Source organism: Saccopteryx bilineata, chromosome 1 (genome assembly GCF_036850765.1).
Source record: "Saccopteryx bilineata isolate mSacBil1 chromosome 1, mSacBil1_pri_phased_curated, whole genome shotgun sequence".
NCBI classification, from domain to species: Eukaryota; Metazoa; Chordata; class Mammalia; order Chiroptera; family Emballonuridae; genus Saccopteryx; species Saccopteryx bilineata.
The window spans coordinates 173,074,171-173,098,974 of NC_089490.1; the positions used below are offsets into that span (position 1 = coordinate 173,074,171).

At 41.0% G+C, this 24,804-nt stretch overlaps 2 protein-coding genes across 4 annotated transcripts in view; one reads left to right on the top strand and one right to left on the bottom strand.

Annotated features, from left to right (window-relative positions):
- Positions 1-5,272, top strand: part of ETFDH (electron transfer flavoprotein dehydrogenase) — a 38,557-nt gene extending 33,285 nt beyond the window's left edge. The window contains exons 13-14 of one of the 3 annotated variants that reach the window (XM_066279847.1): positions 338-524; positions 5,206-5,272. In XM_066279847.1, coding sequence (XP_066135944.1) covers positions 338-501 — 164 coding nt within the window. In that variant the 3' untranslated portion in view covers positions 502-524; positions 5,206-5,272. Of the gene's footprint in view, positions 1-337; positions 723-1,165; positions 1,757-5,205 lie in introns of those variants that run through there. The other 2 variants (XM_066279840.1, XM_066279830.1) reach the window with 2 other exon arrangements.
- Positions 1,569-17,405, bottom strand: PPID (peptidylprolyl isomerase D). The gene is made up of 10 exons (XM_066279855.1): positions 17,208-17,405; positions 15,794-15,934; positions 13,847-13,953; positions 11,285-11,473; positions 10,026-10,148; positions 9,776-9,882; positions 5,259-5,400; positions 2,696-2,782; positions 2,560-2,602; positions 1,569-1,836 (listed from the first exon to the last, which is right to left on the bottom strand). The coding sequence occupies exons 1-10, from the start codon at positions 17,290-17,292 to the stop codon at positions 1,748-1,750; spliced, it is 1,113 nt and encodes a 370-aa protein (XP_066135952.1). The 5' UTR covers positions 17,293-17,405; the 3' UTR covers positions 1,569-1,747.
- Between the last annotated feature and the right edge of the window lie 7,399 nt (positions 17,406-24,804).

A 24,804-nucleotide genomic window follows, 5' to 3' on the forward strand; every position in this document is an offset into this window, starting at 1 on the left:
ATTAGGATACAGTGGAGAGGGGACTGGAATGCCTGAGGGCAGGGACTTTAGTCTTTTGACTTTAATTACTTGTCATCATACTGGATTTTAAACTACAGATAAAGACCGGATCTATTTTGTTTTTTCAGCTATAGCACCATATAGCATATTATATGTGTGTGTATATATATATGTAATTCAAAAGCAACCAAGATCTTTGTATTATCCTCTACGGGTAAACATTCAGAAAACAAACCTTAATGGTTTCTGTAGCTACTGTTTCCAAGACTTCAATTTCTATTTTTGAATTTTAAGTTAAAAAAGTTAGGTACTTTACAATATTTATTTCTCCTTACAGGAGTTTATGAATTTGTACCTTTGGAGCAAGGTGACGGATTTCGGTTACAGATAAATGCTCAGAACTGTGTGCATTGTAAAACATGTGATATTAAAGATCCAAGTCAGAATATTAACTGGGTGGTACCCGAAGGTGGTGGAGGACCTGCTTACAATGGAATGTAAACTGCAACTGACTGCATTTGCAGGCAAGTCTGGTAACCACCTTCTTTAATAGAAAGCTAACTTTAAAATGTTGAAAAGTTAGCAAGTGTCAAAATATCTTACAAGATATTATTGATCAGAAGGTTCATGAAATATCAGGGAAATAGAAATTTTATACTGTACCTAATGTCCTATAAAATATTATCAGTATTTATCTTAAATAAAACTTTATAAGTGATGTAGCTTCTTAACTTCTTCAAAGATTCATTACCAATGGCAGAATAAACTATTGGGATTTCATGTAAATTTGACTCATCAAACTCAAGACTTGAAGTATAGAAATAAACACATATTCTAGACCAGAGGTTGGCATCTGGCTCACCCCTTTTTGGTTTTACTGGAACACAGCCATGCCGTTCAAGCCCACTGGTTTATGTAATTGTCTATGGCCACAACTGCAGAAGTGAGCAGTTAAGACAGAATACAGTGGTCCTAAAACTTTACTATCTGACCCTTTGGAGAAAGTTTGCTGACCCCCTGAACATGAATATCTGTGTTATCTGTAAGTATCAAACACTAGCACAAACCAGTTTATAAAGAGCTACATCAAAGAATTGAGGGAAGTAATGTAAACTTAAGCTTTCATCTGTTTATTCAACAAGATGTGTCCTTACTTTGAAAACAGGTTGAAGCCCTGGCCGGTTGGCTCAGAAATAGATCATCGGCCCAGTGTGTGGAAGTCTCAGGTTCAGTTCCCGGTCAGGGCACACAGGAGAAGCAAACATCTGCTTCCCCACCTTTCCCTCTTCCACAACTATGGCTTGAGTAAGTAAGCTGGCCCCAGGCACTGAGGATGGCTCCGTGGTCTCGCCTCAGGTGCTAAAACAGCTCAGCTGCCGAGCACCAGAGCAGCAGCCCCAGACGGCGATTGCCAGTGGATCCTGGGCTCGCCAGTGGATCCTGGGCCGGAGCATGTGGGAGTTTGTCTCTCCGCCTCCCTGCCTCTCAGTTGATATAAATAAATAATAGGTTGAACACCATTATTTGTGAATAATGCGGACAGCCATGAAAAAAAAATCAACTTCCTGTAATTTGTAGCACTTTTATTAAAGAGTGAACAGAGCCCAGTACTCCTAAACTGTAAACAATGGGGGAACTGCAGTCTCAGAGGAAACACAGAAGGGCTATGTAATAGACAAGAAACCTTTACATTTTCTATTGCCTTTACACATCAATGTGTAATATTTTAGCAGAAATGAATTCATTTTTAAGCAAACATTTTCGCATACGCTGCCTTCTCTTTATCTTTCTGTGCCTTTATCTTTTGTTTGACTTTCAGCAATTCTGCCTGGATAGCTGCAAAATAAATTTGTAATATGAGTTATTTTTCAAACATCAAAAAATTAGATTGACCAAGTTTTAATATGATAACTCCCCCTTGATAAAACCTGTCCTGCCCTATTCAGATTATTTACACTGAGAAAGCAATCACAAATACAAAAATCATGACGATCATTTTAGAAGACTGTCCATTGTGAGCACTCAAAATGAATTATACAGGGCTGCCTTCTCCATTAGAGAGGGCAGTTAAGTTTTACTTCAGTTATAAAGAAACCAAAGATACTTTAATATCTAGATCAGTATCCCTATTAGCAGTTGGTATATTTGAGAAACTTATTTTTGTCACCACTTCCCAAAGTTTTCCTAAAACACAAATCTGTTAGCTAGAAGAGTTAGGTTATGGCCACATACATTCAGCTTTAGAAATGTCCTAAACATTAAGTTCACTATAGTTCTCTTTTACTGCTGCACTCCTACTGGAATTAAACTAACAGGATAGATCTCAAATGATACAGTAGAACAACTAGTATTAAGACATGTGAGAACTGGTATTCTGGGGAGGGGCTTGGGTGTAAGGTCCCTGAGGCAGGGACCCGGACTTGTTCACTGCAGTATGACCAGCACCTGGCCCAATGGCAGGCGTTCTGTAACACCTATTGAACAAATAAACATCTAAGTGGCAAAGGGAATAATGTTTAATTCTGATAAATTCCTAACGGACAAATACTGCCAACTTACCTTTATCTTCTGGTGCTATCTCCTGAGCTTTCTTAAGATCAGCCTTTAATTAGAATAAAATTTTTTTTTAAATATTAGAGGTATGATTTATGAAGGTGGCTATTTTTAAAAATTGAAATTTAGAACAAAGTTTTACCAGTGCTTGTTCATATTCTTTTAATCCTTGCCATCCTTGAGCTCTACGGTATAGTGCTTTAGTATTTGATGGGTCTGTTTCAAGAGCCTACAGAAAAATTATCAAATTAATATTTTTACATAAATATTAAGTGTTAAATATATATGCTAGGTTTCATTTATAGCCTGTCAGCTCCAAATCACTGTGCTGTGAAAATGCAACTAGACTCTTCTAAGCCAGCTGGCACAATATGAAATTTTGTCAGCAGAGGGCGCTATATGGACATGGGAGAGAAACCTGGTTCCCTTCCAGTTCCAGTGTGCTCATCTCATTAGGTGCCTGCAGAGCTCGCACACACCTCCCAAAGGCCAGATTCCCAGACACTGCAGTGAGTCTCCCCAGTATGGTGCCCAATGAACGCCTCTGCCAGTCAGTGAGCCACAGCCATCCCCTCTCTGATGAGGTCTGGATCTCAGCAGAGGGCCTTGAGAGGTGCCTCTTCCTAGGGGAGTCCACTGCAGCCTAGGGGAAACAGGTGCTCCTGTATTTTACCTAATGTAAATAAATATATCTGCTATTCCTGTAACTTTAGAATTTTCTTTACTAACCAACCAATCTCTTATTATTCCCTCTAACATTTTATTTTAAACTTTCTCTGCTCATTATTGTGTGGGGCCTGACCTGTGGTGGCGCAGTGGATAAAGCGTCAACCTGGAAGTGCTGATGTTGCCGGTTAGAAACCCTGGGCTTGCCTGGTCAAGGCACATATGGGAGTTGATGCTTCCAGCTCCTCCCTCCTGTCTCTCTCTCCTCTCTCCCCTCTCTCTCTCTCTCTCTGTCTTCCTCTCTAAAATGAATAAATAATTTTAAAAAAATTATTGTGTGGTTTCTATGTCCTGATTCGGCCCTGATTATTTTTTTTTAATCCTACTTTGAATAAAAACTTGTATACATTCTTTATCTGAAATCTAGGATTTTTTTTAGGATGATGAATAACTTCTGAAACAAATGTTTCTCTCCTCTGAAACAAATGTTTTAAAAATATATTTACTTAACATTTTTAAAGGTCAATATCAGATATTACTAAAAAGGGTATATTATCTGCCTCACAAAGGTCAAAAAGAGCCTGACCTGTGGTGGCGCAGTGGATAAAGCGTTGACCTAGAACGCTGAGGTCACGGGTTTGAAACCCTGGGCTTGCCCAGTCAAGGCACATATGGGAGTTGATGCTTCCTGCTCCTCCCCCTCCTCTCTCTCCCCCCTTCTCTAATGAATAAATAAAATCTTTAAAAAAAAAGGTCAAAAAGATATCAGAGACTGGTACATCTTTTCCTCTTAATATTTCCCCTCTGTTGTGTGCTCCCTTCTAAATACATTCTAATCTCTCTACCACCTACCCTACCAAATTAGCATCTCATTTTATTTCTACTTGTTCTGAGGATAGCTGCTCTGTGTTCATAGCTCAATGTGCAATCTATGTTAAAAATTACTGAAGGGGTCTTTCTAAAATACATGCTTTAGTTTGGAAATTTTTTCAACTATATATAGGGAGTCAGAATTGCTTTCTTTAAAGAAAGTAATGCTGTCGCCTTTACCGATAGTCTCCCTGGATGTCTCCCTAACGAGCCAAATAAAAAGCTCCTGGAGTGTATGGGGGCTTGTCTTTTTCTTTTTTTTTTTTTTTGTATTTTTCTGAAGTTGGAAACGGGGAGGCAGTCAGACTCCCACATGCACCCGACCAGGATCCACCTGGTATGCCCAACAGGGGGCGATGCTCTGCCCATCTGGGACGTTGCTCTGCTGCAACCAGAGCCATTCTAGCTCCTGAGGCAGAGGCCATAGAGCCATCCTCAGTGCCCGGGCCAACTTTGCTCCAATGGAGCCTCAGCTGCGGGAGGGGAAGAGAGACAGAGAGGAAGGAGGGGGGGGGGTGGAGAAGCAGATGGGTGCTTCTCCTGTGTGCCCTGGCCGGGAATCGAACCCGGGACTCCTGCACGCCAGGCCAACGCTCTACCACTGAGCCAACCGGCCAGGGCTGGGCTTGTCTTTTAATGATACCTAGTCTCTGCTAGGTACTTACCATGTGCCCAACACTAAATGCTTTGCATATGTTATATAATCCTTGTTACAATCCCATGAGGCAGGTATTATTCCATGTAACACATAAATTCAGATTCTCTAACATTAGGAACTTACTCAAGATCACAAAGTAAGTGACAGAGGTCTAATTTAAAAAAGACCCTGTCTGACTGGCTCCACAACCCTCATTCTTAGTCATTCCCAGCTTTGCCTCCCAATGCCTAGCAAATAACAGGTGTTCAGTAAGTTAACTGAATAAGTAAGCTGGTACATGTGCTTTAAGGAATAAAGTATCTTTATCTTCATAGACATTAAGTAACATAAGCTAAGTAAATGGTTTGAGAGGAAACCTGAAGGTCCAAAATATTTAGAGATAAAATGACATGTTTTATCGAGTCTCACTAGGTCTTATGCAATGATATATTAACGTATTTAAAACTGTTTTCACTCAGGTTCCTTAGTCATAATGCAACCCTGCCAAACATTCAACATCAAACAGACTTACCTCCAAACAACTGTCAATTGCTCCCTGCCAGTTTGACATCTTCAGCTGACAAGCACCAATGTTCAGCATGCAGCTTAAAGCTACAGGCTGCAGCTTCAACCTGTCTGCCTCTTCAGTAACAGCCTTTGAACCTTCCACGTATCTAGAGAACACAGTAATAAAAGTAGTATATAAGCCTAAACAAGACTTACTCTGCTTCATCTGTGCCAAAAATGTTATTTCTGATATAAGTCATCAAATGCTATATTAATTTTTTTTTAACAGAGACAGAGAGAGGGATAGATAGGGACAGACTGACAGGAACGGAGAGAGATGAGAAGCATCAATTTTTCGTTGCAACACTTTAGTTGTTCATTGATTGTTTCTCATATGTGCCTTGACCGTAGGCCTTCAGCAGACTAAGTAACCCCTTGCTCGAGCCAGTGACCTTGAATCCAAGCTGGTGAGCTTTGCTCAAACCAGATGAGCCTGCGCTCAAGCTGGCGACCTCGAGGTCTCGAACCTGGGTCCTCCGCATCCCAGTCCGACGCTCTATTTACTACGCCACCGCCAGGTCAAGCTATATTAATATTCTTAATATTCACATACTTTTCATTCAATACTACTTTCTAATTTGTTCTAACTTTTCCCTCAAGTGTTCAAACAGGCCAATTAAGAATAAGCCCCAAGCCTGACCAGGCGGTGGCACAGTGGGTAGAGCATTGGACTGGGATGCGGAGGACCCAGGTTTGAGACCCTGAGGTCGCCAGTTTGAACGCGGCCTCATCTGGTTTGAGCAAAAGCTCACCAGCTTGGACCCAAGGTCGCTGGCTCGAGCAAGGGGTTACTCGATCTGCTGAAGGCCCACGGTCAAGGCACATATGAGAAAGCAATCAGTAACAACTACAGTGTGTCCGTCAAGTCCTGGTGCACTTTAGACCGGTCACAGGAAAGCAACAAAAGACGATAGAAATGTGAAATCTGCACCAAATTAAAGGAAAACCCTCCCAGTTTCTGTAGGATGATGAGGCAGCATGTGCGCGTGCGCAGATGACGACATAACACCGTGTATACAGTGGAGCAGCCCACGGCCATGCCAGTCGAGATGTGGACGGTACAGAGGAAAGTTCAGTGTGTTCTGTGGCTTGCTAAATTCGAATCCGTGACCAAAGTGCAACATGAATATCGGCACGTTTATAATGAAGCGCCACCACATAGGAATAACATTACTCGGTGGGATAAGCAGTTGAAGGAAACCGGCAGTTTGGTGGAGAAACCCCGTTCTGGTAGGCCATCAGTCAGTGACAAGTCTGTAGAGGCTATACGGGATAGCTACCTAAGGAGCCCTAAAATATCTGTGTGAGCCCACATCAAACTGCACTGAATAGGTATGAAACTGGGAGAGTTTTCCTTTTATTTGGTGCAGATTTCACATTTCTATCGTCTTTTGTTGCTTTCCTGTGACCGGTCAAAAGTGCACCATGACTTTATGGACACACTGTAAGTTGTTGCAACGAAAAATTGATGACTGATGCTTCTCATCTCTCCGTTCCTGTCTGTGTCCCTGTCTATACCTCTCTCTGACTCTCTCTGTCTCTGTTAAAAAAAGAAAGAAAGAAAGAATAAGCCCCAAATCTTTTTTTTTTTTTTTTGTATTTTTCTGAAGTTGGAAACGGGGAGGCAGTCGGACAGACTCCCTCATGCTCCTGACCCGGGGATCCACCCGGCACGCCCACCAGGGGGCAATGCTCTGCCCATCTGGGGCGTCACTCTGTTGCAACCAGAGCCATTCTAGCGCCTGAGGCAGAGGCCATAGAGCCATCCTCAGCGCCCGGGCCAACTTTGCTCCAATGGAACCTTGGCTGCAGGAGGGGGAAGAGAGAGACAGAGAGGAAGGAGAGAGAGAGGGGTGGAGAAGCAGATGGGTGCCTCTCCTGTGTGCCCTGGCCGGAAATCGAACCCGGGACTCCTGCACGCCAGGCTGACGCTCTACCACTGAGCCAACCAGCCAGGGCCCCAAATCTCTTTTTAAAATTTATTTTAGTGAGAGAGAAGGGGGAGAGCAGGAAGCATCCACTCCCATATGTGCCTTGACCAGGCAAGCTCAAGGTTTCAAAACTGCGACCTCAGCATTCCAGATCGATGTTTTATCCACTGCACCACCATAGGTCAGACAGAATAAACCGCAAATCTGAAGATAGTTAAGCACAATTACCATAACGCATTCTATTTTTAAGAACCAGGTCTCTGTTATGTACTTTTGAGAAGCAAGGTTCTCATTGTATGAGAAGGGAATGGAATGGGAAAGGTGGAGAACCCTGCAGTATTGGTTTGAGCTGTCATGTAATACAGTTCCTAGCTCTGTCCAATGAAAAGGGCTCAGAAACAATGAGCATGCCTGGTCCCCAGAATTTGTTTACCGAAGTATATTGCCCATTGAAAAAACTCATGGTTCCTTGGAGAAATCACTGATACTAGATCTGGAAACAAGCATGAAATGAGCCTGGAGTACACTGTCTGACCAGACAACTCAGTTGGTTAGGGAGCTGTCCAAATATGAAGTTGCTGGGTCGATCCTAGGACAAGGCACATAAAGAAACAGATCGATGTTTTTGCCTGTCTCTCTCTCATCAAGATAAGCCAGGAGCTTCTTGTGCCAGAAAGTGAGCCCAGTGATCACAGACTAAGAGGACACGTCAGAGGATGTAGAAAAGGGGCTTCCACTGGGAAAACCCAGAACCCTTTGGGCTTCAAAAGAATGATGGTAACAGTAGGAAAGGCTGAACTGAAAAAATCCACAGGTCTACAGTAATTCTAAAAAAGGGGGTGAGAGGCCCTGGCCAGTTTGCTCAGTGGTAGAACGTCGGCCTGGTGTGCAGGAGTCCCAGGTTCGATTCCAGACCAGGGCACACAGGAGAAGCGCCCATCTGCTTCTCCACCCCTTCCCCTCTCCTTCCTCTCTGTCTCTCTCTTCCCCTCCCACAGCCAAGGCTCCATTGGAGCAAAGTTGCCCGGGCGTGAGGATGGCTCTGTGGCCTCTGCCTCAGGAGCTAGAATGGCTCTGGTTGCAACAGAGTGACGCCCCAAATGGGCAGAACATCGCCCCCTGGTGGACGTGCCGGGTGGATCCCAGTCGGGCGCATGCAGGAATCTGCCTCCCTGTTTCCAACTTCAGAAAAATACAAAAAAATAATAAAATTAAAAAAATTTTTAAAAGGAGGTGAGAGAGAGGAATCCCTTCAAACATTAGAATGCCAGCTAATAACTACAGAACAAGTGACAAAATTAGAAAATTGCAGTTCCACAATCATGAATTTAGTAACTGATTTAGGCAGGGATCATCAGTGATGTAAAACCACTGGATGAAATGTCAGAAACTGAATATGCACAATTTCACATATCACCTCACAGAGTACTTATTATTTACAAAGGGGAAAAGGCACTTTTATAACAGATATCTGGCTGACATTAATTAAGTGCCAAAACTCAAAATAGGCCAAAATGACTTGTCTTTAACATGCGATATGGAAAATATACAACATCACCTACTTAAGTCCTCTTGCAAAATATTTATCCTTAGCCTGATCTTGAAGCAGTAAGACATCCTACTTAAGACTCCACTAAGTGCAAATAACTAAAAAAGCTTGCAGAATAAGGACTATTAAAGATTAGAGGAAACTAAAAACATAAAACCAAATGATACAATAGACTCTGGAGAAAATAATTTCTTTTAATTGGGAAACTTGAATATGGATTACATATTAGATAATACTGTATCACTACTACTTCGGGGTGTTTTAGTGCTAGTAAGGCTATGTAGAAGAAGGTCCTTATTTCTTAGGAAATAACCACTAAAATATTTATAGGGGTTTAGTGTCATGGTATCTGCAATTTCCTTTCAAAAATGATATGCGGCCCTGGCCAGTTGGCTCAGTGGTAGAGCGTCAGCCTGGCATGCAGAAGTCCCGGGTTTGATTCCCGGCCAGGGCACACAGGAGAAGCGCCCATCTGCTTCTCCACCCCTCCCCCTCTCCTTCCTCTCTGTCTCTCTCTTCCCCTCCTGCAGCCAAGGCTCCATTGGAGCAAAGATGGCCTGGGCGCTGGGGATGGCTCCTTGGCCTCTGCCCCAGGCACTAGAGTGGCTCTGGCCGCAACAGAGAGATGCCCCGGAGGGGCAGAGCATCGCCCCCTGGTGGGCAGAGCATCGCCCCCTGGTGGGCGTGCCGGGTGGATCCATGCGGGAGTCTGTCTGCCTCTCCCCATTTCTAGCTTCAGAAAAATACAAAAAAAAAAAAAAAAAAGATTATGCAAAAACAAATACTAGTGAATGTAAGGTTAAGGTATGTGAGCATTCATTCATGTACTTCTTTCAACTTTTCCTTATTTTGAAACTTTTCAAACTAAGCTATAGACAACAAAAGAAATGCAGCTACTTCGACACAACTGGTCACTCTGCAAATAATGTGCAAAAAATACAGTGAACTCTTGAATTTCAGCTTATAATTTCACTTAAAAGTAATATATTAAAAGTTTTTTACCTTAAAACCTTTGTATATTTTTTAATGGCCATCTCCCAGTTCTGGGATTTGAAAAAAGTATTTCCAATGTTTTTTAAGTCTTCTGTTATTAATAATATTTTATCTACCTGTACAAAATACAAAGAGTTGTATTTTAGTAAGTGTTGTGGTTTAATGCTAGGTTCTATCACTAAGACTGACATAAAAATCTCAACATTTTAGTACTAAGTATTTTAAGTAATAAAAGTTTGACTAATGTGCAAGTACTCACGTCTTTTAAATCTACATCTGCATCCTCAGGGAAATCTGGGTGACTGTCACCAGAGCCATCTTTTGGGAATATTCCCCAATCGTCCCCTTCCTTCAGCTCTCCACATTCTGCAATAATGCACAACTGTAAAGATAATCCTAAATTGTAGAAGTGCACTACCATATTAATGATACATATAAAAGAAAATGTTCTAGATTTAAAAGCTATCCAGCTGCAAGTCATTTGTAACACAGTCCAAGGCATTTCTAAAATGATAGATTGACTTGAGGAGGCTCATCTATCTGCTCTAATTACAAGAATGCCCTCTATAAATATTCCAAGTAATAGAACAAATGCTTCTGTTTTACAAAATTATTTACTGCTAGTCAGCATCTCAAGTGTATACAAAATAAATTGAAAACTTGATGATCCTCTACATAATTTTCTTTAGGTGGGGCATTGCTGTCAATTTACTACTATCTCCTTCATATACTGCAGGCATCTAACTTTCCAATTCTCACTCACAACCCAACAATTGGGTTAGGCAGTAGTGTGGCATTTTGATTCTGTCATTTAGAGCAGTGGTCCCCAACCCCAGGGCCGCGGACCGGTACCAGTCCGTGGGCCATTTGGTACTGGTCCGCAGAGAAAAAATAATTTACATTATTTCCGTTTTATTTATATTTAAGTCTGAATGATGTTTTATTTTTTAAAAATGACCAGATTCCCTCTGTTACATCCGTCTAAGACTCACTCTTGATGCTTGTCTTGGTCACGTGATACATTTATCCATCCCACCCTAAAGGCTGGTCCGTGAAAATATTTTCTGACATTAAACCGGTCCGTGGCCCAAAAAAGGTTGGGGAACACTGATTTAGAGCACAAGGATCTTTAACAGTTATATAATGTAGTCTAAACCCTTAAGTAATTATGTATGATGAGGAATCAGGCCAAGAAAAGTTGAATTAAGATTAAGGCCAAACAGCCAATTAAATGGCCGAATCTAGACAGGATTCTTCATTTCCTGTCCTCTCTCTAGGCTGGACTAGTATACAGATTCACTCAAAGTTTTGCAGGTATAGGAAGACTTAAATCACCAAAACTGAAGTTGATATAATAAAATCTTTTCTTAACTGCCCTATCTTTTCCTTCGAGTTAAAGGAAAAAGTGGCAGATTCAAGCTTCTTTACCAAAAATCATCCTAACATTTTCCAGATAAAAATCATCAGATCCTTTTTACTTACAGTTCTTTAAGATAGCAACTAAGAGAATACACTTACTTTGGCAGGTTTTTCACCTTTCACTTCTACATTTTCCAGAATTCTTGCCACACCCATTCCTTTAATTACTTGGCCAAATACCACATGTTTCCCATCCAAATGAGGAGTTGGAACTGTTGTGATAAAGAACTGAGAACCATTTGTATTGCAGCCTGCATTGGCCATGCTCAGTAAACCCTCCTGGTCATGCTGTAGAGAAGAAAAGCAAGGTTAGAGGTACCAACCAGTGTGTTCTTTTTCTGACCATTCACATAAAACTATAGTAGACTGCAATACCATTTAGATCAAACAACAAAGTATAATTTTACTTTGCATAAATTGCAATCTTTAATTCACAAAGTATAGCATTACTTAATCACTTTAAAAAAGAAATTATTGATTTTAGAGAGACGGAGGGAGAGAGAGACAAGAACATGGATCTGTTCCTGTATGTGCCCTGACCAGGGATCAAACCAGCAACCTCTGTGCTTTGGGAAGATGCTCTGAGCTACCTGGGCTTAATCACTTTAAGAAAAACTTATGAAGTCAAATACAGTAACAGAAATAGCAGTGGGGTGGGGAAAGCAGGTATTTGTAAATTGCCCATATCAAGAAAATGCTTCTATCTCATCTTCCAGATGCTAGATTAAGGAAATCTAATAATTACACTTTGCCCACTTTTTATGATGGATGCTTTTTTTCTGAGAAGCACTAAACAGTCTTCCCACTTTTATGGGCCTACATTATGATACTTTCTTTACATATCAATAAACTGGGAACAGTGACAAGTTATTCAGTTGTGACAGAACATTCAATTATGTAATCTCAAAAGAATCCAAACTTTATGGCTTTCATCCCAGGGGAATCACTACTGTGCACATACATACTGAAATCAAATTTCTTCCTTGGCCCTGACCTATTCAAAGGTTCTGTGAAGCCATTTCATCTTTGCACTTTATCCTCAGGTTTTCTACATTTATTCCTTGTTGGGCCCAGTATTGTAACTCTAATGTTTGTCTTCCCACCTAAAATGCCTTTTCCCCTACTCCAATCTAAACCTAACTCAAGGTCACCAAGTCTGCAGAAGGCAAGAGCTACATGTCCTTTAAGTAGGCCTCCTTTCTTTATATCAATATGACCATCACATAATCTTAGTTTTCAGCCTTCTGGTAGCTTCCCATTTTCCTTTCCAAAAGTTTGGTGCTTTTCCATGAAATAAAATAGAATACTAATTTTATTTCCTCAGCCTCCTACTACCTTTGTCTTCCCTCACTCACATCCCTCCTATTTCGTTTCTACCTAACCAAATCTCAGCCACCTTGCAAGGGCCCATTTGCCCACTGTATGTATCCACTCCTCCTCAATGCTTCCTAATAATTTCCACCATATTATAAACCATACCTCGCTCCTATAGTATATACATAAAGTTTTAATCACTTTGGCATTTATTTGCATATTACCCAGTTGTCCCATGTGTTTTAACCTTGTCTTCCCAGTAAGATTATAAAGTCCTTGTCATGAAGGCCTTTTTTATAAGTCGGTACCAGTGACAGTATTAAACACACATAGTTGCAGTCAATAAATAACTGCTTAAAAGACCGATGAGGCCCTGGCCAGTTGGCTCAGCAGTAGAGCGTCAGCCTGGCGTGCGGGGGATCCGGGTTCAATTCCCAGCCAAGGCACATAGGAGAAGCGCCCATTTGCTTCTCCACCCCACCCCTTCCTTCCTCTCTGTCTCTCTCTTCCCCTCCCACAGCCAAGGCTCCATTGGAGCAAAGATGGCCTGGGCTCTTGGGATGGCTCCTTGGCCTCTGCCCCAGGTGCTAGAGTGGCTCTGGTCGCTGCAGAGCGACGCCCCGGAGGGGCAGAGCATCGCCCCCTGGTGGGCAGAGCATCGCCCCTGGTGGGTGTGCCGGGTGGATCCCGGTCGGGCGCATGTGGGAGTCTGTCTGACTGTCTCTCCCCGTTTCCAGCTTCAGAAAAATACAAAAAAAAAAAAAAACCGATGAGATTTTCTAGTTATCCTGATTACCTGGTTCACATTCCTCATTTCCAAAGGCATCACTTTACTTTTGTACTTACATGTCCATTCTTATAACTTGAATGATGCAATATAACCCGATTACATCTTGGGACAATGAAGATAAGAAGGCACAGGCACCACTAATGTCCTTTAGGAGCCTGGACATTAACCATATCCTCTAGTTTGCAAATCCCCTGACATCCTGGATATTAGCGATGGTTTTGTTGCTCTTCAAATTCAAGCATAAAGATGCACAAGTTACCATCCTTCTGATTATGAGAACATTCTTCCTGGAAACAAGTTTGCCATATGGTGGCCACGCTTAAAAACCCATTATTTTTACTGAAGTATGTAAACTTGAATTACACTGAAATAACTGTAGTATTTTTGCCAAATCATTACTGCATGAAAATTTTCCATATCAAAGACATATTTACAAATAAGATACCTTTTTAAAAAAAGAATCTAAGCCCACTTGAAACACTTATCAATGTCTTAATCCAAAAAGTGTCCACACATAACACCCTTTATTAACATAACATGCATTTTATCTACTTTACCTTATAATAGAAATTTTCATCTTCAAACTTTTCACCATAAATACTTTCTCCACCTGTCCCATTCTGATTTGAGAAGTCTCCACCCTGAATCATAAATTTCTTAATAACTACAAATAAGGAAAATTGCTATTAGAGACCAAGATATGACTTCAAAAATGTTCAATAATGAATATGTGATAATAAAGACAACTGCCTAAAACAGAACTTTCTGGTAATGTTACTCTCCTGCCTTTCCCTATCACTTTACTTTTAAAAGACTTCATAATCGAAGTCCAAATTACTTGTACTGACTGCTCCCCCACTAACACTCAGGAAATTCATTCAAATGGCACCTCTGTAATAAAACTGGCACCCCAAAGTTAGAGCTCCTAATTTTTCTCCCCCAGTAGCTTAACTCTATCTCCATAGGTCATTATAGGTCATTATCATCTATCTCTTCCAGCAATTAATTCCGTATGTAAAGCAACTTTTGTTTTTTATCCTTGTAACTATGTCCTTAGGCACATATTAGTCACTAAATAAAGACCAATTACTCCCAGATTTGTTATAATGCAATGGAAGTATTTTAACAAAAATCATCTCTTGGTGTTAAGAATTCCTAAAGACCCTCATCATGTTCACAGACTCTCAATGGCTCATGGGACTAAGCATTTGGTTGTATTATAGCTACACAGTAAGGATACACAGCTGGATGATAAAGAAAAAAGTTACAGGCAGAGTCTAATCCACTGGCTTCCTTGTGATCTTCTCTCCCATGAGCACAGAGCACACTCCTCCCCCAGCAAAGAAAGTGTAACAATGTTTCTGCCCAGGAAAGGCCACTAGAGACTCAGCACCCAAGGTTTTCATTAAGGATGATCATATAGGCACTCTCTGCCTAACAGGTACCAAATTTCCAAGCTCCCAAGAAGAAATCAAATTATTTGTATAACAATCTAGACAAGTAAACCACCTTGCCAATTTCAGGTAAGGTTCAAGTTCCAAGTTCCCAGATTCCAGCCAACCACCACCCTTGTGAGTGGACCTTTCTAAGGATAGCAGTCCCAGACCTGCTAATGTTAACTCTTTTCCGCATATACTTTATTAGCAGATTTTGATATTAAGCATAAATCAACAGTTTAAATATTTTTAAATCAATGTTAATTTTTTCTTAATCAAGTTTTTTTTAATGTAACTACTCAAATGATTATAGCTCCACTTATTTGTTTATTCATTAAATATTTATTGAGTGCCTGACTACTCAATAACTAGACTAGATCCTGAAGACAAAAGATAAGAATTCCTGGATAAGATGGGTGAAATGTTATCTTGTAATCACAAATCACACCACGTGTCCAAGACACCGAACCTTTAAATTGGCTGCAGCCTTCCCAAGAAATCCTGCCCAAAAAGTAGGTATAACCTTTTTATCACCAGGCAGTCAAGCTATCCAAGGTCTGCTTATTTATTACGGCCACTCCTTTTTTTCTCAATCTAATAAAATTGAACTGGGATAGTCCATTTCTATATAAAGAAACCCTGTTATCCTCCTATAATTAATTCTGCCTTTCACTCTGCAACTTCTATGAAACTCAGCTATTGTCTCAGGTCTCAAAGCATCCTCTTGGAAACTAACAGTAGTCTTTAATCTTTGCCTCACTGTTTTTTTCCCTATAGGACAGAATTTAATTCTAACAGCAATTTTCAACCAGTGTGTCCCCAAAATTTTTAAAACATGGCAATGATGTCTTTTCCCTTACAGTCAAATAAAAAATGTCAGCAACAGCCAACACAACAGCCGTCTGATGTGAATCGCAACTATACCTATATTTTTTGTCAGACTGGCCAAAAATATAACATTTTTTGGTGTGCCACAGAATTTTAGTAATTAGTTTATGGGTGCCATAAGATGAAAAGGTTGAAAATTGCTGATTTATACAAAGAATCCATCTCAGAAAATTTACATACTTCGATGGAATGGGCATCCTTTGTAATGGAGAGGTTTCCCAGTAGTGGGTCCAATGCCTTTTTCTCCTGTGCACAATGCACGAAAATTTTCTGCAGTTTTGGGTACAATATCTGCAAACAATTCTAAGACAATTCGACCGGCTGAAAAAAAAATTAAAAAAGAAAAAAAATTGTGTTAGTATCAACACAACCAACCAAATAAGCAAAGGATAATTACAGTGACGAAGATTCCAAGCTCTTTTTGGTCATTTTTCTAGAATTCAAATTTAGCCTACCTAATGTTAAGTGCCAAGCATCTAGATAAATCTGAAACAATTATTCTTCTACATCTTACAGTACAGTAGCCAGAAGATTAGCACCATAAAAGGGATACCACGAAGTACAAATGGTTTTAAAATTCTGAGTAATTTCTTCAACAGGTACTCAGAATTTGCAATTACCAAGTAACCAATAGGGAAAAAAAAAATTAAAACTTCTCCGTGTGGTAAGATTGGCTGAGTTATACCTAAAACTCAGCTGTAACCTTTGTGCTCTGTGGAACCAGCCTGCTGCAGCTTCTACAGCAAAGGCTGGAGAAAAGCTCCCATTCTAGGTAACTCGTAAGGCAGATAAAAATACACCTGAAAATAGTTTAAAAGAAACTGAATGTACACATAAGTGTGTGTATCCACACAATCTAAGGGGGTCCCTGAATCCTGATGTGTTCGTTTGTGTAACATTCAAACACACTGTTTGACCAGCGATTCTAACATGTTCCAGAACACGTGCAATCGGGCTACACAGCAATATGCTAATCCTCAGAGTTTAGGAGTTCCTAAGCTTCACGTGTAGCCTAGGCAACCACACTGCTGCATCGCACACACTTTCCCCCAATGCCCAACTAGAGAAAATGGTCGTCAATCTGGCTGGACCACTGACTTGAGAATCAATAATAGGGAAAAAAAGCAACAAGCAAAAGTCGCTTTATTTTATAAATAGCATGACAACTGCTGACATAGCTCGCGTGGCACAACGCATGGCGGGGCTGGAGTCCCACTGACGCACATCGATGGGTTTCCTGAATGTCTCACTGCAAACATAGAATAATCTTATTTCATTCCAATTTGACGGTACAAGGTGGCGGGAAGGTGCGAACAAATCAGGACAGACAAACCTCAAGGCCACCACAATCCCCGAACCAGGAATTTCCAGAAACTTCCGCGCGATCGGTGGCATTCTCCAAGAGCGCTCGCTCGACCCAACCCCGATCGCCTGGATTTGCTCCGGCGGTCCAACCTGGGCGGCCACCACCCCACCCCCCCGCCGCTGCACGGAGCCGCCCCCGAACCAAGCCGAACGCCACCCCCGGAGTCCCCGGAATCCCAGGAAACCCAGCCCCTCGAGTTTCATTATACGAATATCAGACTCCACTCACCTCGCTCGCCTCCGATGTCCACGTCAAAGAAGACTCGGGGATTACTGGGGTTGGAAGGCTTAGTTTGGGGGCACGGGTGAGACATTTTGACTTGCGGACGCGTTTGGAAGCGGATTCGGAGAACCTCTTAGCCGCCTGGCAGCTGATGCCGAAGAGCAAGTCTCTTGGCGAACACCTGGCGGCGGCGCTAATGAGCCACTTCCGGCTTTCAGGTCCGGAAGCCGCAGCCTGACTTCCGGCGCCGCCTGCCTGCGACGGCTCCACGAGTTTGTTCTGGCGCGTGGCTGGTTCTCACCGGGTTTGTTTTTTTTTTTTTCCTCCCTGACGTGCCAGCGTCAGTTCTTGTAATTCTTTTCCTGTGTGCTCACCGCTTTTCCTGCCGCCGTGCTGTAGAAGAGCTTTGGAGGTAGTCATCCCTATTCCAGCTTCGGGTCTGCCATTAACTGGGACTTGCGCTTCTGGAACTCAGTTTGCTTGTCTGGAAAATGGGAGTGAAAGTGCTTACCTCCGAGGGTCGTTTTAAAAATTAAAAAAGTAAATCACTTAGCACAATGCTTGACACAGCTTGGTGGTAGCTAATCAGCAATTGCGCGTTTTTGTTCCCTTATTGTTGTAATTTGAACTTCACGTTAACAGCGTGATCGAGATTAGGCTAAAAGCTCCAGACAGCTGAAGCGGACGGTCCAGAAGAGAAAACAGTTTTGATTCCTGATTAAATTGCATTATTATAGTCTACTTTTCCCTTATTTAAAGCCTGATTTTGGAGAAAAGTAGTATTTGCCTTAGCACATTGTAATACTCTATTTATTGATTTCATCTTTCTCCTCTCATTAAAATTAAACTCCACGAGGACAAAAATTTTGTTCTCATTGCCCCGTCCCTAGTACTCCTAACAGTGTCTGACACATAACATGTGCTCAATAAATATTTTTGAATGAATTATGGAATGCTAATGGCCTTGAGAAGGTGTATGAGACAATGCTAACAAGAAATACCATTTCTTTGTGTCTTTTATGTATAATTCGAAAAGATTCTTCATCGGCAGTTCATGCAGATCCTTTCAAAGCCCAGCACATTAAAATTAGTGTAAAATGTTGCCTGACCAGAGGTGGCGCAGTGGGTGGAGCGTTGACCTGGGACTCAGAGGTTCCAGGTTTGAAACCCTGAGGTCCCTGGCTTGAGCAGGCAGCCATTGATCGGCTGGCGCCCCCCCCCCCACCGACCCAAGGCATGTATGAAATGAATAACTCAAGTGCCGCAACTAGAGTTGATGCTTTTCATCTCTATCCTTTCCTATCTGTCTGTCTCTCTCTCTCTTAAAAAAATTAATATAAAATGTTAATTTCTTATGAGGTGATGCTCTTCAATTCCATGGTGCTTACCTGTGGTTTCCTGAAGACCTTAGGACAACTGAGCACACAACCTCTGGGTCTGTTGATAAGTAAGAGTCAAAACAAATTGTTCTCTGAACCAGTCACATTTCCAGGCTGCGTACTGGTAACTTACACGTTGTCTCACAAATATCAAATGAAAAATTCACAATAAAATTTTTAGATCTATTTATTAGCTTAAAATCAGCCGATAGGTTATTTTTCAAAGAATTGTCGCTTTTATGCCATAATCTCTTAACCATTGTTATCATGATGAATATCATTATAATCAAATAGGCAGCATAAACACTTCTCCACCATCAGATTTCTGTGTTTTAAATTCAATCTCTAGCCTGACCAGGCGGTGGCACAGTGGATAGAGCGTCGGACTGGGATGCAGAGGACGGGGGTTCAAGACCCCAAGGTCGCCAGCTTGAGTGCGGGCTCATCTGGTTTGAGCAAAAGCCCACCAGCTTGAACCCAAGGTCGCTGGCTCCAGCAAGGGGTTATTCGGTGTGCTGAAGGCCCACAGTCAAGGCATGTATGAGAGGGCAATCAGTGAACAACTAAGGTGTTGCAACGCGCAACGCGCAATGAAAACCTAATGATTGATGCTTCTCATCTCTCTCCGTTCCTGTCTGTCTGTCCCTGTCTATCCCTGTCTCTGACTCACTCTCTGTCTCTGTAAAAAATAAATAATTAATTAATTTTAAAAAAATTCGATCTCTAATAAATACTAACTTCTGACTTTGAATTTAGCCTTCTGGGCCTCAGTTTTTGCATATGTAAATTAGAATAGAATGTGTAGCTTAAGGTTTTTATAAGTATTAACTGAATTACTTAGATGTTTTAGTACCCAACACATAATAAGTACTAAGTAAGTGTAAGCAATAATTTATTATAAATAGCTTAATACTTTATTAGAACAATTTCTAATATCAACATATTTTTAAATGAAAGTTAAAACTGGAAAAGTGGTTTGAGAATGCCTCTGCATTCTCAGAAACTATGCCGTGATTCTTCCTGTAATATAGGTTTCTGGGTGTAAAAGACTAAATGTTACTCTCACTGTGTCTAGATTTTTCACAGTAAAGTAACAGCTTTATATAAAGTGTCATATTCCTAGAACCAACCAGAAAAACAGAATCAGACCTTTCAAAACCACTCCCTAACTGATCTCTAGAGAAAAGAAAAGTCCCAGAAGACAACTTTCCCTGTTGTTAGTCTGCTTACTTAAAATAAGGGTTCTGACTTCTGAAGTCTTCTTGCCGATATGTAGCAAGAATCAGAGCCAAGATCATGCACTATTTCTTAGGGCTAAGAACCCCATTTCATCTGGGTAGAGGGAAGGATATTTACTCTAAGAGCCCTATTTTTATTATCATTTGTCTCTTCCTCCCAAGTATGGTGGGATAATATTAACAGATTGCCTCCTCCACCCATTATTCTCTCAATCTCTTTGCCTATCACTCCACTCTAACAAGCAGCTAGCCGTTCTGTGCTTATTGCTTTAAAAAAAAAATTAACAGCAATAAAAGGGGGAGAAAAAGGAGTCTCTTCCTGGCTTTGCTGTTGCAAAAAGCTTGGCTTTGCAGGAACAAAAAAGACTCCTGGCATAACAAGAGATTAAGACAAAACTTTTTTACAAGAGCCTAGCTTTCCGGTGGCAGATAAAGCTGAAACAAACCCATCTCCTCTCCTGTGCTGGAGAGCTGGGGCTTGTTAGATAGTAGAGGGGTGAGTAGAAGGGGAAGCATCGGATGGGCAGATTGACACTGTCCCGGAGATAAGGAGTGTGAACCACGTCCCTTGGTTACATTCCTGAGAAGCCAGCCAACCTACATAGATGGGTTTGTGAGATCTGAGAGCAGAAAGAAGTTGTTCTGGAATTCCTGAATGCAGCAGCCCAGGAGCAGGCCTCAGAGACAGGTTATGAATTTGTGTTGTGAGTAGGTAGATGTGAACTACAGAGACTCCCAAAGATACCCTCTGCACTAACTTAGAGTGGGAGATATCCCTGTATACCCCTGAGTGTGCCCTGGAAGAGGAAAGAGCTTCCACACTGAAAGGGAGCTTGCAGAAGGGAACTCTGAACTCAGAAGAGGCCTGAGAGAACTAATGACTGAGTTAGGATGTTTTCTCATTGGATATCTCTGTAGACAGATGACAGTAAGAACCAGAGGCTTCCAACCCAAAAACTTGCCATGATACTACTAGTCATTCTCAAATTTAGATCCAACCTGAGTGAGAAAAAAGGTGGGGTACCAGAAATTGGCCAAGATTATGTATGGTATTGCCAACCCTTTGAAATAGGCAATTCAAAATCAAACTTAAAGGCCCTGGCCAGTTGGCTCAGTGGTAGAGCATTGGCCTGGCGTTCAGGAGTCCCGGGTTCAATTCCTGGCCAGGGTACACAGGAGAAGCGCCCATCTGCTTCTCCACCCCTCCCCCTCTCCTTCCTCTCTGTCTCTCTCTTCCCCTCCTGCAGCCAAGGCTCCATTGGAGCAAAGTTGGCCCGGACGCTGGGGATGGCTCTATGGCCTCTGCCTCAGGCACTAGAATGGCTCTGGTTGCGGCAGAGCAACACCCCAAAGATGCAGAGCATCGCCCCCTGGTGGGCATGCCAGGTGGATCCCGGTCGGGCGCATGCGGGAGTCTGTCTGACTGCCTCCCCGTTTCCAACTTCGGAAAAATATAAAATAAAAAAAATCAAATTTAAGAAGAGTTATGGAAAGATAAATGTGTTTTATACTATCTGAGTTTATAGCTATGTATGGGCATAGGTTGTAGATCCTTGAGATCCTTACTAGGATCCAGAACAAGATTTACTTTTATATTTACTAACATACTCAAATATAATAAAGTGATAATATTTGCCGAAGTACTTCTATTAGTAGTATAAATCCCCTGGGAAAAACTGGTCTGTATTCAGACATTATTGAGTACATAAGACATGTCTGGCCTGGATCAATAGAGTTGCTGTTCTTAAGCAGGTCACTGTTTGCTAAATGAGACAGATCATTATAACAGGTATAACGTGGAGGTAGACTCAAGACTGGGAAAAATATGTAGTTGGGAGATCCAACTTTGGACATCTCTTAATAATTTCATAAGGGAGATGCCATTTGAGCTAAGTCTTAAATTTTGGAAAATACTTCACCAGCCTAAGATTAGAGTCTAGAGGGACACAGGTTAATATATATATAGCATGGCCTAAAACCTTTATGTCTAAGAAATTAAAAATCAGATAAGAGAACCTATTATCAAAGTACAAAGGATAACAAGATGGAATGTTAACAGTAGAATATCTGATAAGAGTGAGGAAACCAGATGTAGTTTATTGAGAAAAAAAGCTGTGCAGCCTGATAGTTATAATGTATATGTCAGATACAAGAGGAGTTCTCTATTTGTTTTCAGTTCATCCAGATTGGCTCAAAATTCAGAACTATAAACAAAACTCAAGTATAAATAATTCTAAAGCATGTTCACTCTCGTTCTTTCTTCAAAATCTAATAGTGTTTGAGAGAAGTTTAAATGGCAGCTGTAATCTACCAAAAACTTCAACAGCTCGAAGACCAACTCATGAGAAATTTTCACTTGTATTTTAAAAACTTTTCCTTCTAGTTATGTTCTTTGCATAAGTAGATTTCTTTTAAATTACCAGATCTTTTAATGCGTTTATTATAAATGTAAGTAAAAAACAGGCCCAGACTGTAGAACTTCATGGCTAAAAGAAAATGCCTTTATAATCTGTAGTAAGATCAATTCTTTTGTTTAAATTATCTGTTATAAAATTTGTAGTATTTAGAATTTTAAACAGCTAATTTGTTAAGTTCTCTAGATATCTTTATTTTAATGAAAAACAATTATTAAGTTGAAATTTTTTAAAAAAGATTTTATTGACTTTGGAGAGAGGAGAGAGAGAGAGCAGGAAGCAAAAACTCATAGTGGTTGCTTGTTGTATGTGCCTTGACCTGTCGCATACCTTGAACCGGCAACCTCAGCATTCCAGGTCGATGCTTTATCCACTGCATCACCAGAGGTCAAATTGAAATTTTAAATATGCACTAATATGTATTACATGCTTATTATCTGTCATGGGTGCTCTACAAACTTTATATTGATTTATTTTTTATCTTTACTTTTTATTGAATGTATTGGGGTGACATTGATTAATAAAATTATATAGGTTTCAGGTGTACAGTTCTATACTACATGATCTGTACGCTGTACTGAGTGTTCACCACCTCGAGTCAAGTCCCCTTCCATCATTATTTATCCCCTGTACCCTGTTCCACCTCCCTTTCCCTCTGAGAATCCCCGTACTGTTGTCTGTGTCTATGAGTTTGTATTGATTTACTTTTTTAAAGAGTAAATGACTCATTCACAGGATTGTAAAAAGATGAGAAAAGATATATAGTAAAAAGTTTCCAAGACACTCTGAAAATTCTTAGAAAATTTCCACCATGAAATACCAGCTTTAAAGGAAATTAATGCTTCCATGTTCTTCAGTGTTTTTCTTGTTCTGTAATTATACAAACAATATGTATGTGTGTTAGGTACTTTCCGTCCCGTTTTTACACCCTGTTCTACACTTGGCTTCCTCTGATTAACAATACATCTTGGCAATGTCCCGTTCGATAACATAAATGTTTCCTTGTTCTTTATTACACCATGGTGTCTGATTACATGAGTTTATCACAACAGCCCCTTATAGATGGAAATTTAGATTGCTACTCTTTTCTTACTATGACAGTACTGCAATAAATAGCCCCCATACAGTTATCAGTTAGTTCATTTACAAGTATGTACGTCTTTTTTTTTTTTTTTTTTCATTTTTCTGAAGCTGGAAACAGGGAGAGACAGTCAGACAGACTCCCGCATGCGCCCGACCGGGATCCACCCGGCACGCCCACCAGGGGCGACGCTCTGCCCACCAGGGGGCGATGCTCTGCCCCTCCAGGGCGTCGCCATGTTGCGACCAGAGCCACTCTAGCGCCTGAGGCAGAGGCCACAGAGCCATCCCCAGCGCCCGGGCCATCTCTGCTCCAATGGAGCCTTGGCTGCGGGAGGGGAAGAGAGAGACAGAGAGGAAAGCGCGGCGGAGGGGTGGAGAAGCAAATGGGCGCTTCTCCTGTGTGCCCTGGCCGGGAATCGAACCCGGGTCCTCCGCACGCTAGGCCGACACTCTACCGCTGAGCCAACCGGCCAGGGCTATGTACGTCTTTTTAATAAATTCCAGCTAGAGATTTGCATATGCATTTGTAATTTTGGTACGTACTGTCAAACTGTTTCTGGTGGTGGTTGGTTGTACCAGTTTACACTCCCCTCAACAATGTGTGACAGAACCTATCTCCACCATACTCTCACCACCAAATGTAATATTAAACTTTTTGATCTCTGAAAATCAGATGGGGGGTGCCTTACTTATGCTTTAATACTTTGAGCAGTATGAACATTTATGTATGTCCTCATTCAAAAAGTTAACAAAAAACTCACTACTTAGAGGGTTAAATGGATCTTCTTATAATCCATATAACAGTAAGTGCTATTATTATTATTGTTTATAGATGAGCAAATTAGGGTTTTTAGAAGTTACATTCCTTACTCAGATAAAAGGTGGAAGAAGCCAGATTAAATTTACCCTGTCTACATCTTGAATAAAACCCTTTTTATGTCATAAAGTATTTCCATTAAGGAACACAACCAAATAGCTTTAAAACAACTTATATTTCTCATAATTATATTTGACAATTCACAACTTAATTCAAAAGGTATAGCCAGATTTTGCAGTATCTAAGTGACAGCATTATCAATATGATTATCACCAAACAATAGACATGTGACCTAGGTAACTAGTGCCAGGTGAACCAGCCTTAATGGTCCTATGATATCACCAGTTCTGAAAAGTATCATCCCATCTCCAAAACTTTGGCCCTCATTATCCATACCCAGTAGCCTGGATCCCCAGCTTGTTGAGCACAGAGGGATGAATTTATACTAATTGAAATAAAATTTCAGTAAGCCTAGAATGCCAATGTCACAATAGCATGCTTGAAATCTAAAAGATAACTTGAGGATTACAATGACATTTCATCATTCAAAATGATTTGCAAATATTAAGATCTGGTCTTCCTCACATGTTGATGGAGTAAGTCTGTAAAACAAACAACCAAAAGTCATGTGACTCTTCCCTGCCACCTTTGACATTATTGGAAAGAATGTGC

Bases quoted from the DNA above. Each gene is read 5' to 3' on its own strand.
- PPID (XM_066279855.1), bottom strand. From the start codon at position 17,292: ATGTCTCACCCGTGCCCCCAAACTAAGCCTTCCAACCCCAGTAATCCC. The intron at 11,474-13,846 runs GTAAAGTAGATA...TCTTCTCTACAG, and splicing joins ATGAAAATTTCTATTATAAG to CATGACCAGGAGGGTTTACT. The intron at 5,401-9,775 runs GTAAAAAACTTT...TGTGTTCTCTAG, and splicing joins AAATATACAAAGGTTTTAAG to ATACGTGGAAGGTTCAAAGG.